Below are 22,723 nucleotides of genomic sequence, written 5' to 3' on the forward strand. Positions count from 1 at the left end.
TGTATAAAGAAACCAAAAGGTCACTATTTGGGGTCTTCGAAAATGCATTTGGCTCGATTTTCATTGGAATCAGTCTACACACGACAAGGCGGTGTTCATAAATTTTATACGATTTACTCTTTTTCATTTCTTGCGTCAGTACATGTAGAAGCACAAACATTAGACTTACCATTCACAATAAAATGGAACTATAAAAAAGCAAGTACAAGAGTGCACAGAAATACAGTTGTGGAACAATACCATTATAACCGAATAAAAGTATGTGCAGATATATCTGTTCATAGTGGATACTGTACATTGATTATTGAAATCATGAACATACAAATTAATCATCAATAATCATCAATAAAAACATATAAAAACATATATTTAGAATTTATCAATAAGACTGCAGCCCAGTGAAGGATTATCCAAAATGACATTTTTTTTGGTTAACATACAGGTTTTTTTTACAATAAACAGGCAATTATATAATAGAACAAGCTTTAAGTCCTGTCTCGTTTATGGATGTTCGCTTGGAATGTTTGTCAGATTTTCGGAATTCTCAGGTTTTATCCGTTTGAATGCCTGAAAAAAAATTTCCCATTGACCCCCATTTTCTGTTTATAAATCTTTTAAATGAGCGTCACTGATGAGTCTTATGTAGACGAAACGCGCGTCTGGCGTACTAAATTATAATCGTGGTACCTTTGATAACTTTTATATATATAATGATAAGCTATTTGTTAAAGTCATATAAAATTTTTATTATTTTTCAATAGTTTTTGAGAAGTTAAACTTGTCAATGATAAAGCTATGAAAAAATCAAGAGAGAACATTTGTCCTCCAAAATTTCAATGGCTAATAATTCGAAAAACAAGCACATTGACTTATATATCTTTTCGGCTCTTTTCATTCCTTTATTAATCCCCGATCAATATAAACTAGTTTTTTTAAAAGCTTTTTATAAGACATTTTAATTGGACTTTGTTGGATACATGTAGTTGTCTCGTTGGCTTCAAAGCAATATCAATTTGCTAAAATTAAAAAAAGCTTTTACAAAAATAGTTAAAAATTTAGAAAAAATCTATAAAGGTGTGAACAAGATAGTTTTTATGTAAATGAGATGAGACCGTAAATTTATGTCAAAATAATCCAAAGTAACTAGGATAATTATACCCCCGCTTTAAAAAAGGGGGGGTATACTGTTTTACCTCTGTCTGTCCGTCCGTCCGTCCGTTAGTCCGTCAGTCGGTCCGTCCGTCAGTCAGTCCGTCCCATGAAACTTTCGTCACATTTTTCTCAGGAACTACACATCCACCCTTTCTGTAATTTGGTATCAACATTTATATATGTCAGCCATACCGTGTGATGCGTTTTCAGATTCATCACTTGACAACTTCCTGTTTACCGAACACTTGTATGATTTTACACATGATAGCCAAGTTGAAAATTTTCGTCACATTTTTCTCAGGAACTACACATCCACCCTTTCTGTAATTTGGTATCAACATTTATATATGTCAGCCATACCGTGTGATGTGTTTTCAGATTCATCACTTGACAACTTCCTGTTAACCGAACACTTGTATGATTTTACACATGATAGCCAAGTCAGGAACTACAATACAAGGATTTCTGAAATTTGGTTTCAGGATTTATATAAGTCAGCTATACCGTGTGATGCGTTTTCAGATTCATCACTTGACAACTTCCTGTTTACCGAACACTATTAATATTATCCACTTGCGGCGGGGGTATCATCAGTGAGCAGTAGCTCGCAGTTTCACTTGTTTGCTCCAAGGTATTCTCGACAAAACCATGTTGAAGTAATTTTACCAACATATTACACTCTGAGATTATAAAAAACACTAAGATTAAACAACTAAAACACAAACACTAAGGCGAGAGTTGTCAAACACAACACTGATAATTACAAATAACACACTGACATATGACATTTATACCGAGATAAAAACATGAAATACAAATTAGGGTGCATTTGCGTATGTCCTTGATATTATCCATATTTAACTAAGCCGAATGCCTAACGAATGGATACACATATTATCATAGGAGACCTTTAATACAACGAGTTCATCTATCCGTTTAAGTTAATTTACTGTCCATAATTAGTCAATCATATTCACACCTAAGAGAAGTGAAGATGCATATGTTGCAGCCCAAACATGAAATAAAAAGATTTAAACTAAGAACGGTTACTAATATTGAGAATGGAAATGGGGAATGTGTGAAAGCGACACCAACCAGACCATAGAACAGACAATAGCCAAAGGCCACCAATGGGTTTTTTCAATGTAGCGAGAAACTCCCGTACCGGGAGGCGTCCTTCAGCTAGTCCCTAAACAAATATGTATACTAGTTCAAGGATTGCTGACATTTGGTTTCTTGGTTTATATGAGTCAGCTGTCCCATGTGATGCATTTTCAGATTCATCACTCAACAACGTCCTGCTTACCTAACACAATGTGTATCCACTGCGGTGGGGGTATCATCAGTAAGCAGTAGCTCACAGTTTCACTTGTTGAGGAATGGTTTTAACTCTCAGACGCGAACGATGTTAATGTCTCCTAGTATGAGATGTATTTTCACTGATATTTACATCTTTACACACTTGGTTATAATTAAACACATGTTTCTGGGTCGATTTTTTCTTGTAAATATAACAAATCAGAGGAATTTCAGTATTATCAAAATATCCAGGAATTTGTTCTTTAACCAAATGGTCGTTAAAATACTGAAAATATTTACAAAATCCAAACCTTTATTGACATACTTTTTTTTTATGATCTTCAGGGCGATCACTTTTGGAAAACAGTTTAGAATAACATTATGCTATTATAATTTGAATGATTTCATTACTTAGGACTGTAATATGAAATTGTGTTGCAATCCTCTAAAAAAAAAAGATTTATATATAGGTAAAGAAACGAGCTTGGTTAACAGATAATGTCTGTCGTTTTCTTTTGAAATAGAAATTAGGTCCAAAATATTTGTATGGTTAGTCCGAAATTTTCTATAATTGCAATTTTGTCAACGCCAATGAGATCGATTTTAACGAACAGTTTTAGAAACTATATCCAAAATGTAAACAGAATAGGTTTTTAACATTGTTACTCATTCCCATGACATTTTCTTTAAGACCGAAAGGGTAGACTGTCTGTATTTTTTAATCCAATTTAATTTAATTATTTTCTTTGATCGTACAATCTTTGAATGAGATTCACCAGGCTGCTTTTTTACTACTTCTAAAGGTTAAACTGTTAAATATTTAACAGGATGATTGTGCTTCTTCTGAGATGTTGATAAATGATACTTTTGAATTACTTGGGTCTTTTGAAACGATTACGGTGTTTTTGCGTGCGTTTAGATAAATATCGTCCAGTTTTACCTACGTCATGTGAGTAAATAAATAATACTGTTTGTTTTTCAAATAATATCAGTTTCAAAAATTGAAGAAAATGTGCGACCAATAAACGTGGACCTTACCGTATTGTTGGTGGAAAGACGGGGACATGTAAGTCATTTTTTGACATGAAACTTATCAATAGAAGGGTAACCACGATTTTTGTTGTTAAAACAGTTAGAGGTAGTATTATTTTTAGAGTAAGTGATTTTGAAGATTGAGACGTGTAGATACCATTTGAACGAGTTTAGTGTTTCATTTTATTCCATTTCTAAGCTTCATACGTGTTTTTTGTGATGTGGATTTTAAAGACTGCCGTCAAGAATAAGAACCAGCACACAATAAATAGAATGATGTGAAAATGATAAAACTGTTCGGCTAAAAACGTCAAACGCTATTTGTCATACATTAAGCGAAAATATCAACACAAAATATGGTATATCAGGGTAGCGACTGACGTCCGACTAAATAGATGAATGGGACTGAATATTTAATATATATCGGTTATAAACAATTTTCATTTGTTGACCGTTATGGAATATCTGGTTTACAAATGATGACCAATATGTTTCAACTGTCGTGACTACTATCTTGTCTATTTTGCCCGAATGTGACCTTTCCAATTAGACTCATAATCAGGTATGTACTCACATGACCAACATACTTGCGTTATGTGCGGCATGATTTGTTTACCCTTTCGGAGCATGCAGGATCCTCCCAATATTTCGGTGAGGTTCATGCTGCTAAGTTTAAGTTTCTATTTTGTATACTGTCATTTTCCTGTTGTTTTTTAGCCATGTCATAGGCAGTATTTTCGACATATAAGTTTTATGTCACTTTAATATCTTACGTATATCTTTTAGTTAATAAAAAATGCTTTTGACATTTAATAATAAGCTGACATTTATTTATATTTTGAACAAGTAACGGGAATGGCTTTACCCGAAAAACAAACTTTTAATTGAAGTGTTGCTGAGTAAAATGTTCAGACTGTTCAGGCTGTTCAGGCTTAAAACGACATTGTTCACCTGGAAAATGTCTATCTGAGTATTGACAGACTGATGCGTAATTGGTGGTAAGGTAGTCTTGCATATGATTGTTTTGTTTCCAATAACCTAATATTAGTACACGTGAATGGCGTGTTATCAAATGATTGTTTTTAAGAAGTCACTCTTTAACCAATATAATGTTTTGTCTTATCTTTCATTTGATTATAATGCATGACGAGTATAAATCCTAATATAAGATTAAAAGAAGTGGTCTGACTGCCAATGAGTAATCTATCTACAAGAAACCACATGACGCAAATGATAGCAACTATATGCACGGCCTTCAACAATCCGAATAACGTATACTGTATAGGAAGCTGGCATAATTGATGACAAAAGTTAAAAAAAAGTCAAATGATATAAAAGCAAGATCATGATGTTTGTACATAACTATAACAAATATGATGTAGAATACCGCACGACAACTACTGTTTTCATGCTGCTAACATGAGACAGGCACATACAGAATATGGCTGGTCTAAACATGTATGCAGGCATACAACCCTCCCTAACCTTGTTGAGTAGTGTAACAGCATTTCATAGGAATCAAATATTAAAATCAGTTGAAAAGGGCCTGAACAATCAGATTATCAAAATTAAGACATAGAGTACCGATCTCAAAGACCTACAGTTACTGAAAGCTAATTTAGACCCCAATAATAACTATAAAAAAATAATGTATCCAAGACCAAACCCTCGAAGACAAAGAGTTTCTTTGAAGTACTAATGTTAATAAAATTAACGGTACCAATTTTCTTGCACCAGATGCGCATTTCGACAATACATGTCTCTTCAGTGATGCTCGTGGCAAAAATATTTGAGATCCAAAGCTTATATAAAAGATGAAGAGCTATAATCCAAAAGGTCCAACAATTATAGCCAAATCCGTGAAAGGAATCAGAGCTTTGCATGAGGGAGATACATTCCTTAATTTATGATAATTTCTAATATTTTGTAACAGCAAATTTTAATAACACAAAAAAATCCGTATTTTTAATATATCAAATATTTTATTACAAATGCGTATTTTAATATGAGAAAGCGAATACTATTATAAAAAATATATTTGCTCTTTGTTATTTACAATCATTTAGATAGATATTACCATGACACAATTAATGAAACATGAAAAAATACAATGATTTTTTTTACAAAAGAATGAATATATCTGCTGCTTGACTATTACGAGAAATTTCGTTTTATATCAATTACTACATTGAAAACTAAGATCCTAATTGAAGATACAATAATATTAACATTCAACAATTCACTACGTTCTTTTACACAAAACTAGATTTTCCAGGCGATTTTGAAGGTTTATCATCAATTGGGGAGCCATCAGCATCAAATTTAGCCGGTTCTCTGAGATCGACATCTTCAGCAAAACTTGACGGTCGTTTCTCATAGCTTGGTGTTCGGTCATAATCATTTCGCCTCGAGTATGGCTTATAAGATTCATCTTCAACATACTGTCCCTCATCGCTGCGATCACTGTATCGTCTATTACTATCACTGTACCTATCACCATGCCTATCGTAGTCTTGATTTCTTCCTTTGTCGGTATCGGAATATCTTCTATCATCTTTATAGCTATCTCTTCTATCATACTGATCGTCGTACCGATCATCGTATCTGTCATCGCGCCTATCATCGTATCTATCATCGCGCCTATCGTCGTATCGGTCATCATGCCGATCATCGTATCTGTCATCGCGCCTATCATCGTATCTGTCATCGCGCCTATCATCGTATCTGTCATCGTTCCTATCATCGTACTTTTCATCGTATTGTGGTTGACGTCTTGCGTACCCATCATCATCATACCTCCCTTTTTCCTCACTGTAGTAGTTATCTTTATTGTCATCTTCATATCTTTCATCGTCGTCCCGATATCCTCTGTTGTAATCCTTTTCATAGGCATCGTCATGGCGTCTGTCATCCGGGTATTCTCTGTCACTGTAAGTATAATTGTCGTATCCTTTGTTCAATGAACCTGAACTGTTATGGACAATGCCTTGTCTACTGTAAAATAATTGACATTTTATCTTAGCTCTTGGAATAATTTGTCCAGAACCCAGATCTTCTCTAAATTTAACATGGACAGGTAGTTGACATATTTCTAAATAAATACAATTACTTTTCGTTTTTCGTAGCAATATCCATTCCTCAAAATGTATAAAAATTAAAGGAATTTCAAAATGTTAAGTTCTCAGTAAGATATTAGTCAATTATTTGAAATTATACAGTACACAACTAAGAATCTAACTCCATTTCACGTTTTTATACATTTTGCTTTAAATAAGGCCTTGTATTTTAATCCTACTTCCACACAGTAAATAGTCCATACATGATGATACAACTGTAAGTTCGTTCTATCCGTGTAATATATAATGTGGTTTTTTATTAACTTTATTTATTCCAACGTCGCTGATGAGACATTTGAGGACAAAACTCTGGTCGGGTGTAGAAAATGTTAACGATATATAAAAATTAGCATATGGGCCTAGTTGCAGTTACTTGACACTTCGGTCATCTTATTAAATTAATAAGTAGGACTGTATATTGTCAGGGATATATCCACAGTTTTCATTAAATCATTCCATTCACTGTACCAAAATATTAATGTTTAAGACTTCCGATATTACAATGCTGAATATTAATGAAGATCGAATTTTAAATATATAAGAGGGCGGTTAAGGGTTATTTTCGCGCAACGTGTTTTGCCATTTTGATTTTACGTGCAGCCGTGAAAAAGGTTCGTTATTCACCGTGTGTCGTAAAATCGGGTAAAAACATCAACATGCAAGAAATTTTAAATTGTTCGTTCATTGTGAAATGGCAATTTTATTTCGCGTTCTTCCGTGAAGATACCCCCCGTTACGCCCCTCTTATAAAGTTTTGGATTCGAAATAAATATACAAAGTTACCTATCACTGCCAGTGGTCTCGTATTGAACTCGCCTCCTTGGAGGAGCTGAAAGACAAATATTGAAACATATACTCTTGTTAACCTGAAAAATTAATTATCGACAAAAACCTTAATAACATTTTTAAACATTTAATAGTCAAGAAATTTCGACTCACTCTCTCGCATTTGTCAGATGCCTTTTTAACATTGGTTTACCAGTATTTACTATTTTTCAATAGTTGGCTCGTAAAATATTGTTGGAAATACAATTTTTATCTCTATTGATATTTTCTGACATTTCATTGAATTTCAATTATCATTTAAACAACCTTCATTCTGTTTTGCATTTATTTGTTAAGTTTCATGAATTATTTTTGGATTTAAGAAAGTAACTTAAAGGTCCAAACTGGGCAAAGTTGATCCTCAAGGAATATAGCTGTTCTGGTTTTTTTTATCATTTAGTTAGTCATGTTTGTATTGATCTTCGCGTTTTGAGTTTTTTACATTCTTTCTCATTTTCAACTTTTAAACTTGAACATCAGTGTTGAATTAAATCAAAAGAAATTCAGACGTACAAAACTTTAGTTATAAAGTTGTATATCTTGCATTTTGTTCTTTCTATAACATAGAAGAAATTGTCATATTGGCACTACCTGCAGATATAGACTGAAATGTTAACACTATTTGTCATTATTCATAATGTCCTCTGAAAACATACCTGTATATTGTTTCCGTTTAGGTTCTGGATGTTTTTTATACATCAGCACAATGTAAGTCGATAATGCGATGAGAATAAGAACAGACAAAATAAGTCCAATGAACCAAGCAAAATTATTTCCTAAACTGTAAGCAGCAGCTGAAAAGAGAATAACACAATATACCTTCTTATATATAAATAACTCGTCAGTAGTGTATGTAAGTTATATTCTAAGTTTTATTTCGTAGTTAGGAGAATTGGCTTGTAATCTTTTCATTTAAGAGACTGAAGACGATTTGAAGCTTGCCATGAGTTTTAACACCAATTTTTTTTTTTTGTAAACTGTATGTTGCTCTCTAGAGGTCTTTTGTTATATTGATTTTCATTTGCTGATTGCGGTCTCACCTTATAAAATTGGAAAACCTTTTGGATGGATAATTAGATTCAAATGTTATCTGCTCTTTGGTCCAGTTATTGTCTCTTTGGTATAATCCCCAGTTCCATTCTCAATTTTATCAAATCAGTTTTCAAATAATTCTATGACGTTAAATTAGACTTTAAACAAAATTCGGTGAGTATCATACGCGATAAAATGTTTGGTGTATCTTAAGAAAATACTTAAATACCAAAATAATTGGAAATTAGTGCTGCATGCATGTCTTGTAAGATTTGTTTCCTTTAGAATAAAGCCTTCGTCAATTTAAGTAGTTCTATTTCGCAAAGACAACATTAAAACATCATATAAATACAATTGAGAATAACACGGGAATGAAACCTCATATGCATACTAGTATCCAAATGATGCAAACTTACAAATCCCAGTAGTCTTTATAACTTCAATATTTCCCTTTGATGTTTTCCCGCCATTAGTGACAGCCAGACGAACTTCGTATGATGTTCCATGTTGCAGTTTATTGACACCTATCCAGCTTTTTGAAAATTGCTGTGCAGACAATTGCCAATCAGATGTACCTGTATAATATAAGTTATTTATATACATTAAACCTTGTTCAAACAAAGTCATCATAGATACCAGGATTGAATTTTGTATTTGAGCTAAACGCGCGTTTCGTCTACAAAAGACACATCAGTAACGCTCAAATACAAAAAAGGCAAAAAGGCGAAAAAAAGTATAAAGTTGAATCGTTTAGGACCAAAAATTTCTAACAGTTTGCCAAATATAGCAAAAGTAATCTGTCAAACCTTCATATTTATTTGGCTAAATACAATTATTCCTATGAGCCGTAGGTATATGAAAATGACGAAGTTTGACATATAAAAATACAATAGAATTTCCATGTAAACAACATGTGGTTCTGAAAATAAACGCCCACAAATACTGAACGTTATCTATAACCAAACAGGTATTATACTGAACAACTTAAAGGGTATAGAAATTGTGATTAGTTAATGTACAAAAACAGGTACAAAACATGCTACTGCTGTTAATTGCGTCTCCTTTGGTATAAAAAAAACGAAAACAAATAGTTAAAAACAAAGTTGAAGAGCAATGATCACACTGTGAGTACATCCGTTTAATGCACAGTTGCAAAAATATTCAAAATGACAATATGCCTCCGTAAAAAGAATTGAGCCTATATTAGGACAATAAAATTGAGAATGGAAATGGGGAATGTGCCAAAGAGACAACAACCCGACCATAGAAAAAAACAACAGCAGAAGGTCACCAACAGGTCTTCAATGTAGCGAGAAATTCCCGCACCCGGAGGCGTCCTTCAACTGGCCGCTAAACAAATATATACTAGTTCAGTGATAATGAACGCCATACTAATTTCCAAATTGTACACAAGAAACTAAAATTAAAATAATACAAGACTAACAAAGGCCAGAGGCTCCTGACTTGGGACAGGCGCAAAAATGCGGTGGGGTTAAACATGTTTGTGAGATCTCAACCCTCCCCCTATACCTCTAGCCAATGTAGAAAAGTAAACGCATAACAATACGCACATTAAAACTTGTTTTAGGATCCGTGTCCTGAAGTCACATTTGATTACCAATGTTTATCTCACATATATCAAGCAATAAATATAACAACTCACCTTTTATACGGTATTCTGCAAAAGCAACAGTACCATATTTCTTACTCATTACCATAGTCCATGTAAGGTTGAAGAATGTTGAATTAACATTTCTGATGGAGAATGCTGGTACATCTGAAATCAAGAAAGTATATACAAATCATCTGTTTATTCTTAATAATAATTTACAAAAGCTGCGTATTTATCTTTTTGTGTTCAATTTTAATGTCCAATTAATGTATAGCTGATGTAGGGTGTACGAAAATCAAACAACGAACAACGCCATAAAGATGATCCACCTTATTTCCTATAGATCTACTGAAAAATACTATAATATACATGGATATCTTTCCGTGTCTTGATTTAGACAACAGCCATTTCATTCGTTGAACAAGTAAATTCGTGAATTAAGCCATTCACGAAAACCACGAAAATTGGTACCTCACGAATGAAAGTACTTTTACAAAATATTATATGAAATTTTTACTGGTCTTTAAAATGTAACATACCCATTACTGAGCTCTTAGCTGTCGTTATTTCAATGAAGGACGATTCTCCACGGCCATTTTCTGTTCTTGCCCACATATAAACTCTATATTTCTGGTTAGATGTCAGTCCATTTAATACACATTTTGTGATACGTGGATCTATTATTTGTGGATCCATTTCTTGCATCTGTCCCAATTCTAGTCCTTTGACTGTATAATAATGAAGAACTATGAATTAATAATGAACATTTATTTCCTTGTCAATTCTATTTCACAGAACCTCTAGTTTTCTTGTGAGTGAAATTCATATATATATTTTTGATTTCCTTATTGTAATGAATATTGGTAAATATTCCTGCAAATCTAAAAATTGTATTGCATAAGACGCATGTGTTCATGAGATACACTTTCTGCTGATCTTATTTCTTGTTTCTCTTGATTTGTAGGTTTTTGTCATATTCTTATTTTAGATATGCAGCTTAAGCGGACCTTTTCATCTTACACTTTATAAAATAACAATTTCATTTCATTCCAGTTCATTAAAAGTCATCAACTGATAGTCATAAGTGTAGTTTTAAAGATAACGTGTAATCATATCAAACCGAGCAGTTGCTCTTCACCGAACAGAGTAAATCGCGAAACAATAGCGGATATAGCAGTAACCGAACCACTCACATTCGATAACATTAACATATTTACTTTAAACTGTTTTTTCGGAGACAAGTGTCTGTGTTCTTATGTACTCGTATGCCAAACATTTATTCAACAACAAGTAGGTTAGAGAATATAAATATTTAGAATCGATTACTTACAAAACGGGAGAAACAATTGGAATATGATGCGACTGTCATACAAGTTAGAGGTTTAGCTAGCTTTTTCAAACCAGGTTTATTCCACATTGTTCTTCATTCCTGTACAAATGCAGGAATATTGCAGTTGTAATCCATTCGTTTGATTGTTTGAGCTTTTGATTTTGCATTTTGAATAGGGACTTTCCTTTTGTAATTTTCTTCAGAGTTTTTTTGTTTTCCGTTCTATTGTTATTTTACTTTTTACTTTACCTGTCTGAAATCCTACATCATATCCTTTTAAATAACTATTTGTTAGATCTGCGTCTTGGATTGGTGAATTCAGAAGCTCGGGTCTTTCCCATGTCAGCTCTAGGAAATTACTTGCTATAAGTAAAGGATGCAACTTTTCCACGGGTCCAGGTACTAAAATTGTAAAATTAAAAATTTATTAAAATAAAAAGACAAGTAATTCATGAAAAAATTAAATGAATAAAAAAGGTAAAAAAACAATTCATGTGTACGTTGAAGATTATACTGACTGATCAAAGAAACATTGTCATTTTCGAGTCATTTAGGAACATATTGTATGTTTATTTATGAACTGTTCATTCATTAAAGCAAAGCCAGATCAATTTCAACACATGTTATTACTTGCCATGACAATTGTCTGTAAAACGCTGTGTTCTCGAGAGATGATGGATCCCCATAGCTGCAAAACCGTAACTTATCCGCAAATTTTCAGAAAAAATATCATATGCAACTATGAGGGTCCATCGCGCAGCTAGGATTTCAAGCAAAATTGATTTTTATAGCAAATCAGTGAACCTCAGTTCACCATGTCGTCCTAATCTGCATTTTGTTTTGTCCCTATGTATATTCACAGAAGAGGAATTACTCTTACCTCCTGATTTTGTAACAAAGGACACTATTGGACTTGGTCCACTGACGTAATAAGTATTCATCAAGCACATCTGAGCTTCCATAATAGTAAATGGTAAAAGGTTTTTCAAAGTATAAGTGTATTCAACAATTGATCTTTTCTTCACCGACCCATATCGGGGTGTCATGTCCTTTTCCAATACCTCATCTTCTCTAAAGGTAACTCTTTTCATACCTTTTACCCAATATTGAATCTGAATTATATGAATTATCAAAAGTTATTAACATACTGTACAATATATAGCCCCATAGTTAACACATATTGTTCATTTTACAGTCTTTTAATTTAATTATTGAGCAATCTATAGACTTTTAAATAATAAGGAACACTTTAAAATATCATCTTTAATTTAATTTTAATTCACTATTCACAGTTTACTTATCACCTTGTAGTCCTTACCGCCTCGTGAACGCATACATATAAATTAGGATCTACATTTCATTGTTATAATGAATCACTGATCATCTGATTGATCTGTTTCTGTTTCTTTTTCGATATCATTATAACGTTTCTGATGAAGATAAATCCAGATAAGCGCTTCATTAACAACTTTTATTATACCTCAATATGTTTTTTCTATATAAAAAATAATGAAATCTTCAGACTATTTGCCAGTCAATTGTTTCAAAGACTATTACCCCGGTTAATAGTTTCATAATCATCTTTCCCGTACTTTTTCATGCTTATTTTTCATTGGACAATAATGTTGTCATTGACTATTTTGCTTGGCAACGTCAAACTCTTATATTGTAAACGGTATAATCTGTTTGTGTCGATTGTAATTTCATTTACAAGGAGCAATTATAAAAGAGAGAAAATACTCGCGCGCAATTTTTTAAAGATCTAAAATATAGTACCTTATTCATAATATGGGTTCGGTCGTCGTATTCTAAAAGTGAATTTGCGTTTGGTGTACTTTAGCTTAAATATATCATATGCACGGAAAATTTAACACAAAGTATTTCTAGTCTTGATTGCAATTAATGAAATATTTAAAAATACAAGAATATAAAAAAAATGTATAGTTCATCTTGTGCATGGCAAGTTATGTGACATTTTTTTTTCTTTTCTTTCAGATGATATATGTACACTTTTAGAAAATTAATTAATTTGGTATAAAAAAAACACTTAATGCCTGTGTGTTGATCAGTATAATAAAACACATAATGACTGGTTGTTCGGGTAATAGCAAGGTTGTTGTCCCTTCGCATACCAACTATTGCTCTCGGCTTTGCCTCGAGCATTAGTTGGTTTCTCAGGGACAACAAACTTGCTATTACCCTAACACCGAGTCAATAGGTGTATAATATCTGTCAAATTGATTCTTGTCATGGATGTAAAGATAGTAGCAAACCGAAAACAAAGCAGTTTAGTATGCATCAAAAGGATAGACATATCCCCCTATTTCTGCATCACCGCTTTTCAAATCGGTACATATTATTATAGGCCTGGGGTAGGGTATGATCTATAGCTGTACAGATAAGACAAATTTTCTTGTATTTCAATTTCAACGATTTAGGATCACTAAATACAGGTATCTTATCAGTTGGCTATTAGTAATTGAGATCAGCAATTAAACCCCACAACGAGATGAGCTTAAGTTATATGCGAAAATATCCAGGTCTTGATTCACTTTTTGCACCTGTCATGGAACGCATTCGTTGATCCACAATGGTGATCAAAATAGAAGTGTTTTCATTAAGTTGAACATATCATAGGTCATCTTTGTCAGAGATATAAAATCACAATCAATCATGTCAAACTGGCGTCCAAAGACACATATTTTGATGGCAGAAAAATATTATGTGGTGTATCGGCGTGCATTGAATTCTTTTATTAATTCAATTAACATGATTTTGAAAACCAATTTAAGAAAGGCTTTATGGGTATACGCTCTTTTGCCTTGTACAGACACTATTAGTGTAACAAAATACCTTGAATCCTCTAAATTTTCCATGAAGTTGAGCATCATTATTCACGTCCCAGCTCCAATAAAATGTGGCCGCATTTTCTGCTAGTCCAGCATTGTCAACTACAAAATTGTCTATCCTCATACTTGGTCCAGGTTCTAAGATAAGGATAAGAAAAAAATATTGATAAATATCAAATCGCCAATTAATGCCATCGAAGCTTAAAAACCAATAGTTTGTAAAATTGATGTCCTTGATCACAAGTCAGTGCGTGAATTAGATACTTGGATACTTCGTTTTGACATAATTCTATAATTAAGGAATATGTTGCAATTACAACTAAGAGAGTCCTCTACCAATATTGAACGGTTAAAACGACTGATAGTAAGAGACGTTTAACCTGTCGACGCACCCAATATTACTCCTTTTAGAGTTTATGCGATTCTTCCATCTTTTGTATGGTTTTTTTTATGTGTCTCTTCCTAATGATACCTTTAGTCAGCCTCATTTAGCCTGATATACCTGTTTGTACATTAACTTCGCACTATTAAAAAATGATACAAGATATTTGCATCTGTAATTGTTCCAGTTTCAAAATAATTCTGAATTTCAATTACTTGAAAGGTTACTTCAAACAATTTTTTGGACGTTTATAGATAAAATCATAAGGTCATTTAAGATTGCATAATTTATTATAACCCTTATTGTTTAAGTAAGAAGTACTACATACTGCTTTCTCCCGAATAAATGATATTTGGTTTTAAGTATACAGAACTACTTTGATGCTCGTTGGCAGCCTGTATTGTCACATTATATGGTGTATATACGTCATTGGAGAGAAATTCATATCTACTCTGTCGCCAGTTTGTAATTGTTGTAACTTCATCTACCACGACATTCCCACGCTTCGAAATCTTTAAAATATATCTGAAGTTGCGTCCGCCGTGATCAATAGGAGGCATTGGCTACAATATAAAATAAAACGTTGAACGTTAAATACATGTAGCATAAAACATTCTATTGGGTTTGCAGTTTTGTCAGGTTATAAGACCGCTGGATGCATTATTATTAACCATGCGTTTATGACACATTGATCACATTCAACCCTTTTTTCCTGTCATGATTAATTGTTGACAATGATAAAAACCAATGTAGTATAGTAGTAATGAGAACATTGTTATCTGGAGCTTGAGGACAATTTTGGAAGCACACACAAACATGGTGTTCAAATACAAACAATCTAGTAACTAAACTAGATTACTTAATCTAAGGGATTGGATTTGGATACAGGTATATCGAACATTGTTATTAACTTAATACTTCAACATATTTTACCAATGTTTGTTTTCTATACATTCATTTGACTTTTAACGAATATAAATAGATGCATGTTTAACAATTGAAGATATTTTATAAGACAATAAGTTGTTTCACTGTTGCATTCATTAAATTAAATGCTTGACCAATACTAACCCAAGCAATACAGAACTATAACATATAATGATACACAGATGTATTTCTGAATAATAGGGAAATTTCATTTAAAGTTTTAGTGTCATCTGTGAAGTGGTTGTATTTGTGAGTATAGAACTACATTTACGCGATTTTTGAATATTCTAAAAGTTACTTATTGCCCCAACAACAAACATTGACAGGGGTACTTTTTAAACGATGTATTATACAGAATATCTTATTCAAAATCAAACGTACCGTCCATTCGATAACAAGATATCCCGGTTTATCGCCGACTCCTCTGACATTTTCAGGATTTTTGTACGGCTTTGATGTATCCGTAGTGCAAATCTCGCTGTGTCTGCTTGGATTACTTATACCAATTTTATTTGTTGCCAACAGGCGAAAGCTATAGCTAACGCCCGGTCGTAATTTTAATGTAATTGTATTATCAGATTGATTAGCAGTAGCTGCAAATACCCATCTGTCCGTCTCAACTGAAGTATTATACTCTATAGTAAAGTACTGAATGGGAGCATTGTTAAATCCACCCTTTGTCCATGTTATTGTAGCAGTGTTATTTATGCAGGACTTTTTGTGGACATCAACTGGTGGCTCTGGTCTGTCTGTATTAAATTAAAAATTTCGCTTTATGAATATTATGGCGAATTTAAACATTAAAACATTGTATACATTGTAACCAACAAATAAATGAACTGTTAACAATTACAATGAGTATCATGTCTAAGAGTTGAAAATCAGAGTAATAATACCATATAAAAGTAGTATATGGTATTATGAAGATAATCGTGTTTATTGTTATAATATAGCATATAATATTTTTTTTAAAGAAAATGAGGAGTTAATTTTATTATTTTTCTTAGAAAAAAGAGACTATCGTTTTGTAAACTTTCTTCATAATTTGTCTCTACCTTTGGTGAATAAAAAAGCGAAGACACGACTCGAATAATTCATGATCATTTCGTAATCTTTAGACATTTATATTATTATAATACGATTTGTAATCTTGCTGTTGCTGTCACTGATGAGTCTTTTGTAGACGAAACGCGCGTCTGCCGTATATATAAAATTTAGTCCTGGTATCTATGATGAGTTTAATTATATCTATCAACTATGTCTGCGATATATTCTTTATATCAACCTTTGAATCAATTAAGAATGTTATGTTAGTAAATGTACTCTATTCCAGGATTTTGCTTTAGAAAAGGAGACAAGAAATATACACAACAGTAAAATGAGTGATTATCTAATTTATGGACACAACCATGACAATATTACGAAAACTATTGCTTTCAATAGTGTTTAGAATTATAACCATCTAGTGTAATTGAAATAAACATTTTTTTGTAACACTTTTAATACTCATAATCGTCATGATTCTTTAGCAGATTTATGTGTCCGGTTGTTCACATACATATAGTACATACCTTTAACGGTTAGAATAGCAGAGGCCTCTTGTTTATCTAATTCATTAGTTATAACACAAGTATAGAATCCTGAATCTCTACTGATAGTCCCACTTATAGTTAGAGAGTTATCTTGTACATTGGTTGTCATTCGTTGGTTGCTTTGTGTTATTTCTTTTCTATCTTTCATCCAATAAACTCGAAGTTTGCTGACTTCTTCGAAGTCTGTTGTACCAGAGCAGGTAAATTTGGCATCTGTTCCTGCGAAAACTTCTAAATCTTTCGGACGTTGTTCTATCCTTGTTGATCCTATGTTATATAAATATGACTTTTACAATAATTTAACTAAAAGTGTTTTCAAATGTGTACTGTATTAGAATACCAGGTTGGATTGTACGCGGGTGACTTTATAATGATATATATCATGTTAGCCTTGTTGAATGTGGATGTATTCACATCAAGTGGTACATTGTAGCTTCTGTTTAAAAATAGAAAAAAACTGCAAGGACTATGTTATTGTCAATCATAAGGAAAAAATGTATATGACTTACAAACATTTCAACCAAAGAAATACAAATAACAGCACGGTCAACAGATAAAATAAAAACAAACAAACAACAGTCAAGAGCTGAAAATTTAAGCATCAGCTACAGGAACCTAACCGAAAACCAGTGATAAACACATGTGTCTATAAGATTATCATTACTTCATTAGTAACCTCCTTAGCTAAATAAAATTGGGAGTGTATACATCCGATGTCCATGTCTGCGCAAATACTAACAAATTATTTTTCTCAATATACATTAAGTTTGTTGTTGTCATGTTATCATTTTAGTATTTAATTGATATCCGCTCAGTCAACTATTTACCATGCAGTATACATCATGTACATATAGTTGTTGATTTAACAACATACATTCAAGAAGCCTGCAGATTCGTATATATCACTGCTCTACAACGAAACGACAATGTAATTAAAGCAAACTACTGAGTTAGCTAGAATTACTCAGTATTTGCTTGTATTAATTTAATTTATCAACTATATGTGCAATGTGTGTATTCATCTGGTATCACCTCTGGTAGGGGCTTGTGTTAAGTGTTATATGTTGTGTTTTGGTATATTTTTGTATTTAGCCATAGCGTTGTCAGTTTATTTTCAACTTATGAGTTTGAATGTCCGTTGCATGCACCACTCTTTTTAATACATCAACTTAATGTTGTTGATATGTTTGTAAATTATACATACTTCTAACAATCATCACACCCCAGTCTGAATCCCATCCTTCATTATTTCGGGCTTCACACGTAAAATTCCCAGCATCAGACAGCACAACGTTCTAAACAATAAAAAAGGACTCTATATAATTAAATTTTATTAATATAACGTCAATATTTTTTTTATTGAATCAAACATAGAAAATTTTATTTTTTATTTAATAAAATCTACCTCGTCTTCCTTGTATAGGACTCTTTATTATTGCATTTGACTAATACTTCGTCAATATCTTTTTTCATTGAATCAAACAAAGAAAATTTATTTCTTATTTAATAAATCTACCTCGCCTTACTTAGTTTACAGGACTATTTTAGTTTTTCCTCCTTCGATGATTTTACATTTGTTCATTCCAGAACTTTTCAACCTTATTATTTGGTATGTGTGTTGCTTGTTGTTAAAGATCGTATGGTACCCTGTAGCTGTTTATACTTCATCGTCATGTTACATGTACCTTTTGATATTTTTGTACAATTTTGTGGTCAATAGTATAGCTTTTGGTATCAAAGACAATAACAGTCAAAACCAATGAGTAAACAAAGACTAAAAAAACCAAAGGACATTTACATCAACAATTATAAATAGTAAATAAGAAACAACACGAACTCCACTAAAAACCGGGAGTGAAATCGGGTGCTCCGTAAGGGTAAGCATTTCCTGCAACGTATACGGCACCCGTCGTGTTATTTCTTTGTTCAGTTTGGTAATGATGCAGGTTTTTATGACTGAGGAAGAATATCAGATATGATTTCTGACACACTTTTGTCATAATGGCCAATCAGCTCATGATTGCGACCGTACAATTTCTTGAGTGATGACCTTAAATATCGGATCTTTAATAGTCCTATTTAGAAATATATATTTTTTTCTATGGTCGGGTTGTTGTCTCTTTGACACATTCCCCATTTCCATTCTCAATTTTAATTTTATATATGTATTAACATATATGGACTTATTTTTAAATCAAAGATACGTTAAGCATCAAAACAAACACAGTCATTATATATCAACTTACCTGAATAAGTAAGTCTCCATTAGGCTGTATCTGGTACCGACCACCAGTTATTTGTTGAGACCCTCTGAACCACGTTATGATTGGATCAGGTTTACCACTGGTCTGACAGGTCAGATGCACATCTGTATTCTCTGCCACTTTTAATTCCTTTAATGGTCTTTTAATGAACTGCGGTCTCTCTTCTACAAGACATATATGATGTTAACATAAACGGGTTCCCAAATATCCTACTTCTAAGAATTAAACTGTATATTTTCACAATATAACATCTATTAAAACATCTAGTATGCACAAACTTCCAACTTTGATATCACATGAATGTTAAAGCTTTCAGGCGCATAAAACAAAAAAAGACTATCATACACTGTAAGGCTCATCGGCGGAACTGAATCAAAACAGTTGACAGGTCGAAATCAATATTGAAGTGGATATAAATGACACTGAATACAAGAAATTCCAAAAAAAAAAGCAAAATCAGATTAAGATATTTTAATATCAAATAATGGCATTCAAACCCTTACATGATATAAGGTATACCATCACAAAAAGTTTACAACAAATAATAAATGAATTCAATATTGTTTATATAGCCACATTTAAGACATTATCATGATTATGTTATATTCTGATGGTTCTTTTTTGATAAATAAAAAACCATTCATTGACGACAATGCAGTTATTATAGCATTACAAGTAGGAATTTAGCAATTATCAATTTCATTATACTAATTGCCTTTTTATCTATTCTATAATGTTATCTAATTCTATATTGTCCTTACTTAAGACATTGAGATAGACATCGGCAATCACATAACCAAATGCAAAGGTATTAGAAGCATTCCATTGTAAAACCATTGCATCACCAAGTCTCAATACTGATTGCCTGTTTATCTATTCTATAATGTAATCTAATTCTATAATGTGCTTACTTAAGACGTTGAGATAGAAGTCGGCAAAGACATAACCAAAGGTATTAGAAGCATTACATTGTAAAACCATTGCATCCCCAACTCTTAAATCTATTACAGTTATATTATTGTCATCACGTTTGATGAGTCGGCCATCTCTTATAGTCACGTGTCTTGCATCTGTAATAAAAAAAAAAGTAAGCGTTAATGTCACCTGAGCATAATATGTATATATAACGTGGTGATCCGTTTGATGGACTGAAATATAAAAGTGTCTACGAAATCGGTATTTGAATACAAAATCCTTTACACCAAGTTTATGTTGTACATTGTTTCTGTATTTCTGTACATGTAATAAAGTTTTAACATAATAAAAAAAAAAACCGGCAAGTTTGTACATTGATTCGTTTTATAGGCTGATGACTATGAATTGTTCAATTTTTTCGTAGCAATAATCATGCTCCTTGTGCTCATTCTATGACGGATATCACCAGTTGAGTAGGAGCTGCTTACTATTCTGACATTTGAATTCACTAAAGTTTTCATGGGGTTCGCTTAACTCAATATTTAATATTTTCGAAGTGTTGGGAATTGTTCTTGTCTTTTAGTTTGTATTTCTTTATGTTTGCCATATCCGTTGTGTTGTATTTCTCTATTTCTTGGACGTATGATTTAGCTAAAATCATGAGGTTTGTCTAGCTAAAAAAACTAGGTTCACTCACCATTTTCTTTAAATGCCATGTAGAAAGACAGGAATATGGCAGTAGTTATCACAAAGAGCGTTTCTATTTATGTTGGCGTTTGTTTTGTAGCAGTTCAGTGTTTCTGTTTTTTCGTTTTTTCCTCATATAGTTGATGTGTTTCCCTCGGTTTTGACTTGTGACCCAGATTTGTTTTCGCGTAATCAATTTATGACTTTTGGACAGCGGTATATTACTGTTGTCTTTATTTACAATTGCCTTCTTGATATTGTCTTCTGTTTGTTTTGTCTGCATCGCCTAATAACATCATTACAATACCACATCATCACCCGTAGATATAAACCTTACCTTTGAACTTTACACCATTGATATACCACTGAATGTCTGGAGTTGGATCTCCGCCTGCTCTACATATAAACGTAGCCTTTTCCCCTACGCCTCTTTCTTTATCCGTCGGTTTGCCGTCCTCCAACCAGTAAGGCTTAGCTGTAAATACAGTAAGTTTAGTATCAACCACATTTTCAACGTCAACATAAAATATTTAAACCTGGTATATATATGATGAGTTTCTATAGTAAACAACATACAGAAAATCTGTCAGACAAACAATCAACAACATAAAAAAACCCGTATGCAACACAAACTATAAGAAACCATACCTCAGATAAAACATACTATCACAAAACATACCGACCCAAACTGCCACAAACCACCACCAGAATGCATTTCTTAGGCAATAGAAAATATCACACAACACCGATCATCATAATTGAATTGTTCAATCTCTCTCTCTCTCTCTCTCTCTCTCTCTCTCTCTCTCTCTCTCTCTCTCTCTCATTATATTAGTGTGCTTACATATTACTATGACGTTTATCTCTCTCTCTCTCTCTCTCTCTCTCTCTCTCTCTCTCTCTCTCTCTCTCTCTCATTATATTAGTGTGCTTACATATTACTATGACGTTTATGTCTCTCTCTCTCTCTCTCTCTTTCTCTCTCTCTCTCTCTCTCTCTCTCTCTCTCTCTCTCTCTCTCTCTCTCTCTCTCTCTCTCTCTCTCTCTCTCTCTCTCTCTCTCTCTCTCTCTCTCTCTCTCTCTCTCTCTCTCTCTCTCTCTCTCAGTGTGCTTACATTTTACTATGACGTTTATATTTCGCTGCTGTCTCTGTCCAATGGCACTTGTTGTGTAACAGGTATAACTGCCTCTATCAATCATCTGAAGGTCTGAGATATATAGCTGTTGTCCACCAAGTGACAGCGTTCTACGGTTGTCTGGTATTGTACCATTTTTATTTTCCCAGTGGACTGCAGGTGTTGGACTTTAAAAGAACAAAAACTAAGTAAATCAATTGTATTTTATGTCATTTATATAGTCAAAGGTAGCAGGCTTATAATTTGATACGTCAGACGCGCGTTTCGTCTTCATAAAACTTTTCAGTGATTCTCAGATCATAATAGTTATAAAGTCAAACAAGTATAACGTTGAAGAGCATTTTCGACGTTAAATTTCAATATAAATGTTCTAAATACGGCTAAGGTAAGGTAATCTGTGCCTGGAATAAGAAAATCATACTTTTATAGACAAGTATAAAAATGATCATATAATTTATATTCATGTCACCACGGAAGAGCTATAATGTAAACAATGATACCTTATTGTGAACATATTAAAGGTATAAATATCACAAATGTTTGACAGTTGTATTACGATTGGAAAGAAGGGG

General features: G+C 32.8%; 2 protein-coding genes across 5 annotated transcripts in view; both read right to left on the reverse strand.

Annotated features, from left to right (window-relative positions):
- Positions 1-22,723, reverse strand: part of LOC139501986 (tyrosine-protein phosphatase non-receptor type 11-like) — a 462,346-nt gene that overhangs the window by 372,766 nt on the left and 66,857 nt on the right. The gene's annotated exons all lie outside the window — the stretch shown is intronic.
- Positions 5,446-22,723, reverse strand: part of LOC139502127 (neuroglian-like) — a 28,365-nt gene continuing 11,087 nt past the window's right edge. The window contains exons 7-23 of one of the 3 annotated variants that reach the window (XM_071291503.1): positions 22,131-22,318; positions 21,352-21,489; positions 20,324-20,482; positions 19,395-19,576; positions 18,353-18,443; positions 17,128-17,415; positions 15,938-16,305; positions 14,958-15,192; positions 14,252-14,385; positions 12,279-12,510; positions 11,648-11,800; positions 10,608-10,796; positions 10,120-10,233; positions 8,873-9,031; positions 8,081-8,218; positions 7,383-7,428; positions 5,446-6,411 (exon numbers count right to left, since the gene is read on the reverse strand). In XM_071291503.1, the coding sequence (XP_071147604.1) occupies positions 5,736-6,411; positions 7,383-7,428; positions 8,081-8,218; positions 8,873-9,031; positions 10,120-10,233; positions 10,608-10,796; positions 11,648-11,800; positions 12,279-12,510; positions 14,252-14,385; positions 14,958-15,192; positions 15,938-16,305; positions 17,128-17,415; positions 18,353-18,443; positions 19,395-19,576; positions 20,324-20,482; positions 21,352-21,489; positions 22,131-22,318 (3,490 nt within the window). In that variant the 3' untranslated portion in view covers positions 5,446-5,735. Of the gene's footprint in view, positions 6,478-7,382; positions 7,429-8,080; positions 8,219-8,872; positions 9,032-10,119; positions 10,234-10,607; positions 10,797-11,647; positions 11,801-12,278; positions 12,511-14,251; positions 14,386-14,957; positions 15,193-15,937; positions 16,306-17,127; positions 17,416-18,352; positions 18,444-19,394; positions 19,577-20,323; positions 20,483-21,351; positions 21,490-22,130; positions 22,319-22,723 lie in introns of all 3 variants that reach the window. The other 2 variants (XM_071291500.1, XM_071291502.1) reach the window with 2 other exon arrangements.

The sequence above is a fragment of the Mytilus edulis genome, chromosome 13 (assembly GCF_963676685.1).
Source record: "Mytilus edulis chromosome 13, xbMytEdul2.2, whole genome shotgun sequence".
NCBI classification, from domain to species: Eukaryota; Metazoa; Mollusca; class Bivalvia; order Mytilida; family Mytilidae; genus Mytilus; species Mytilus edulis.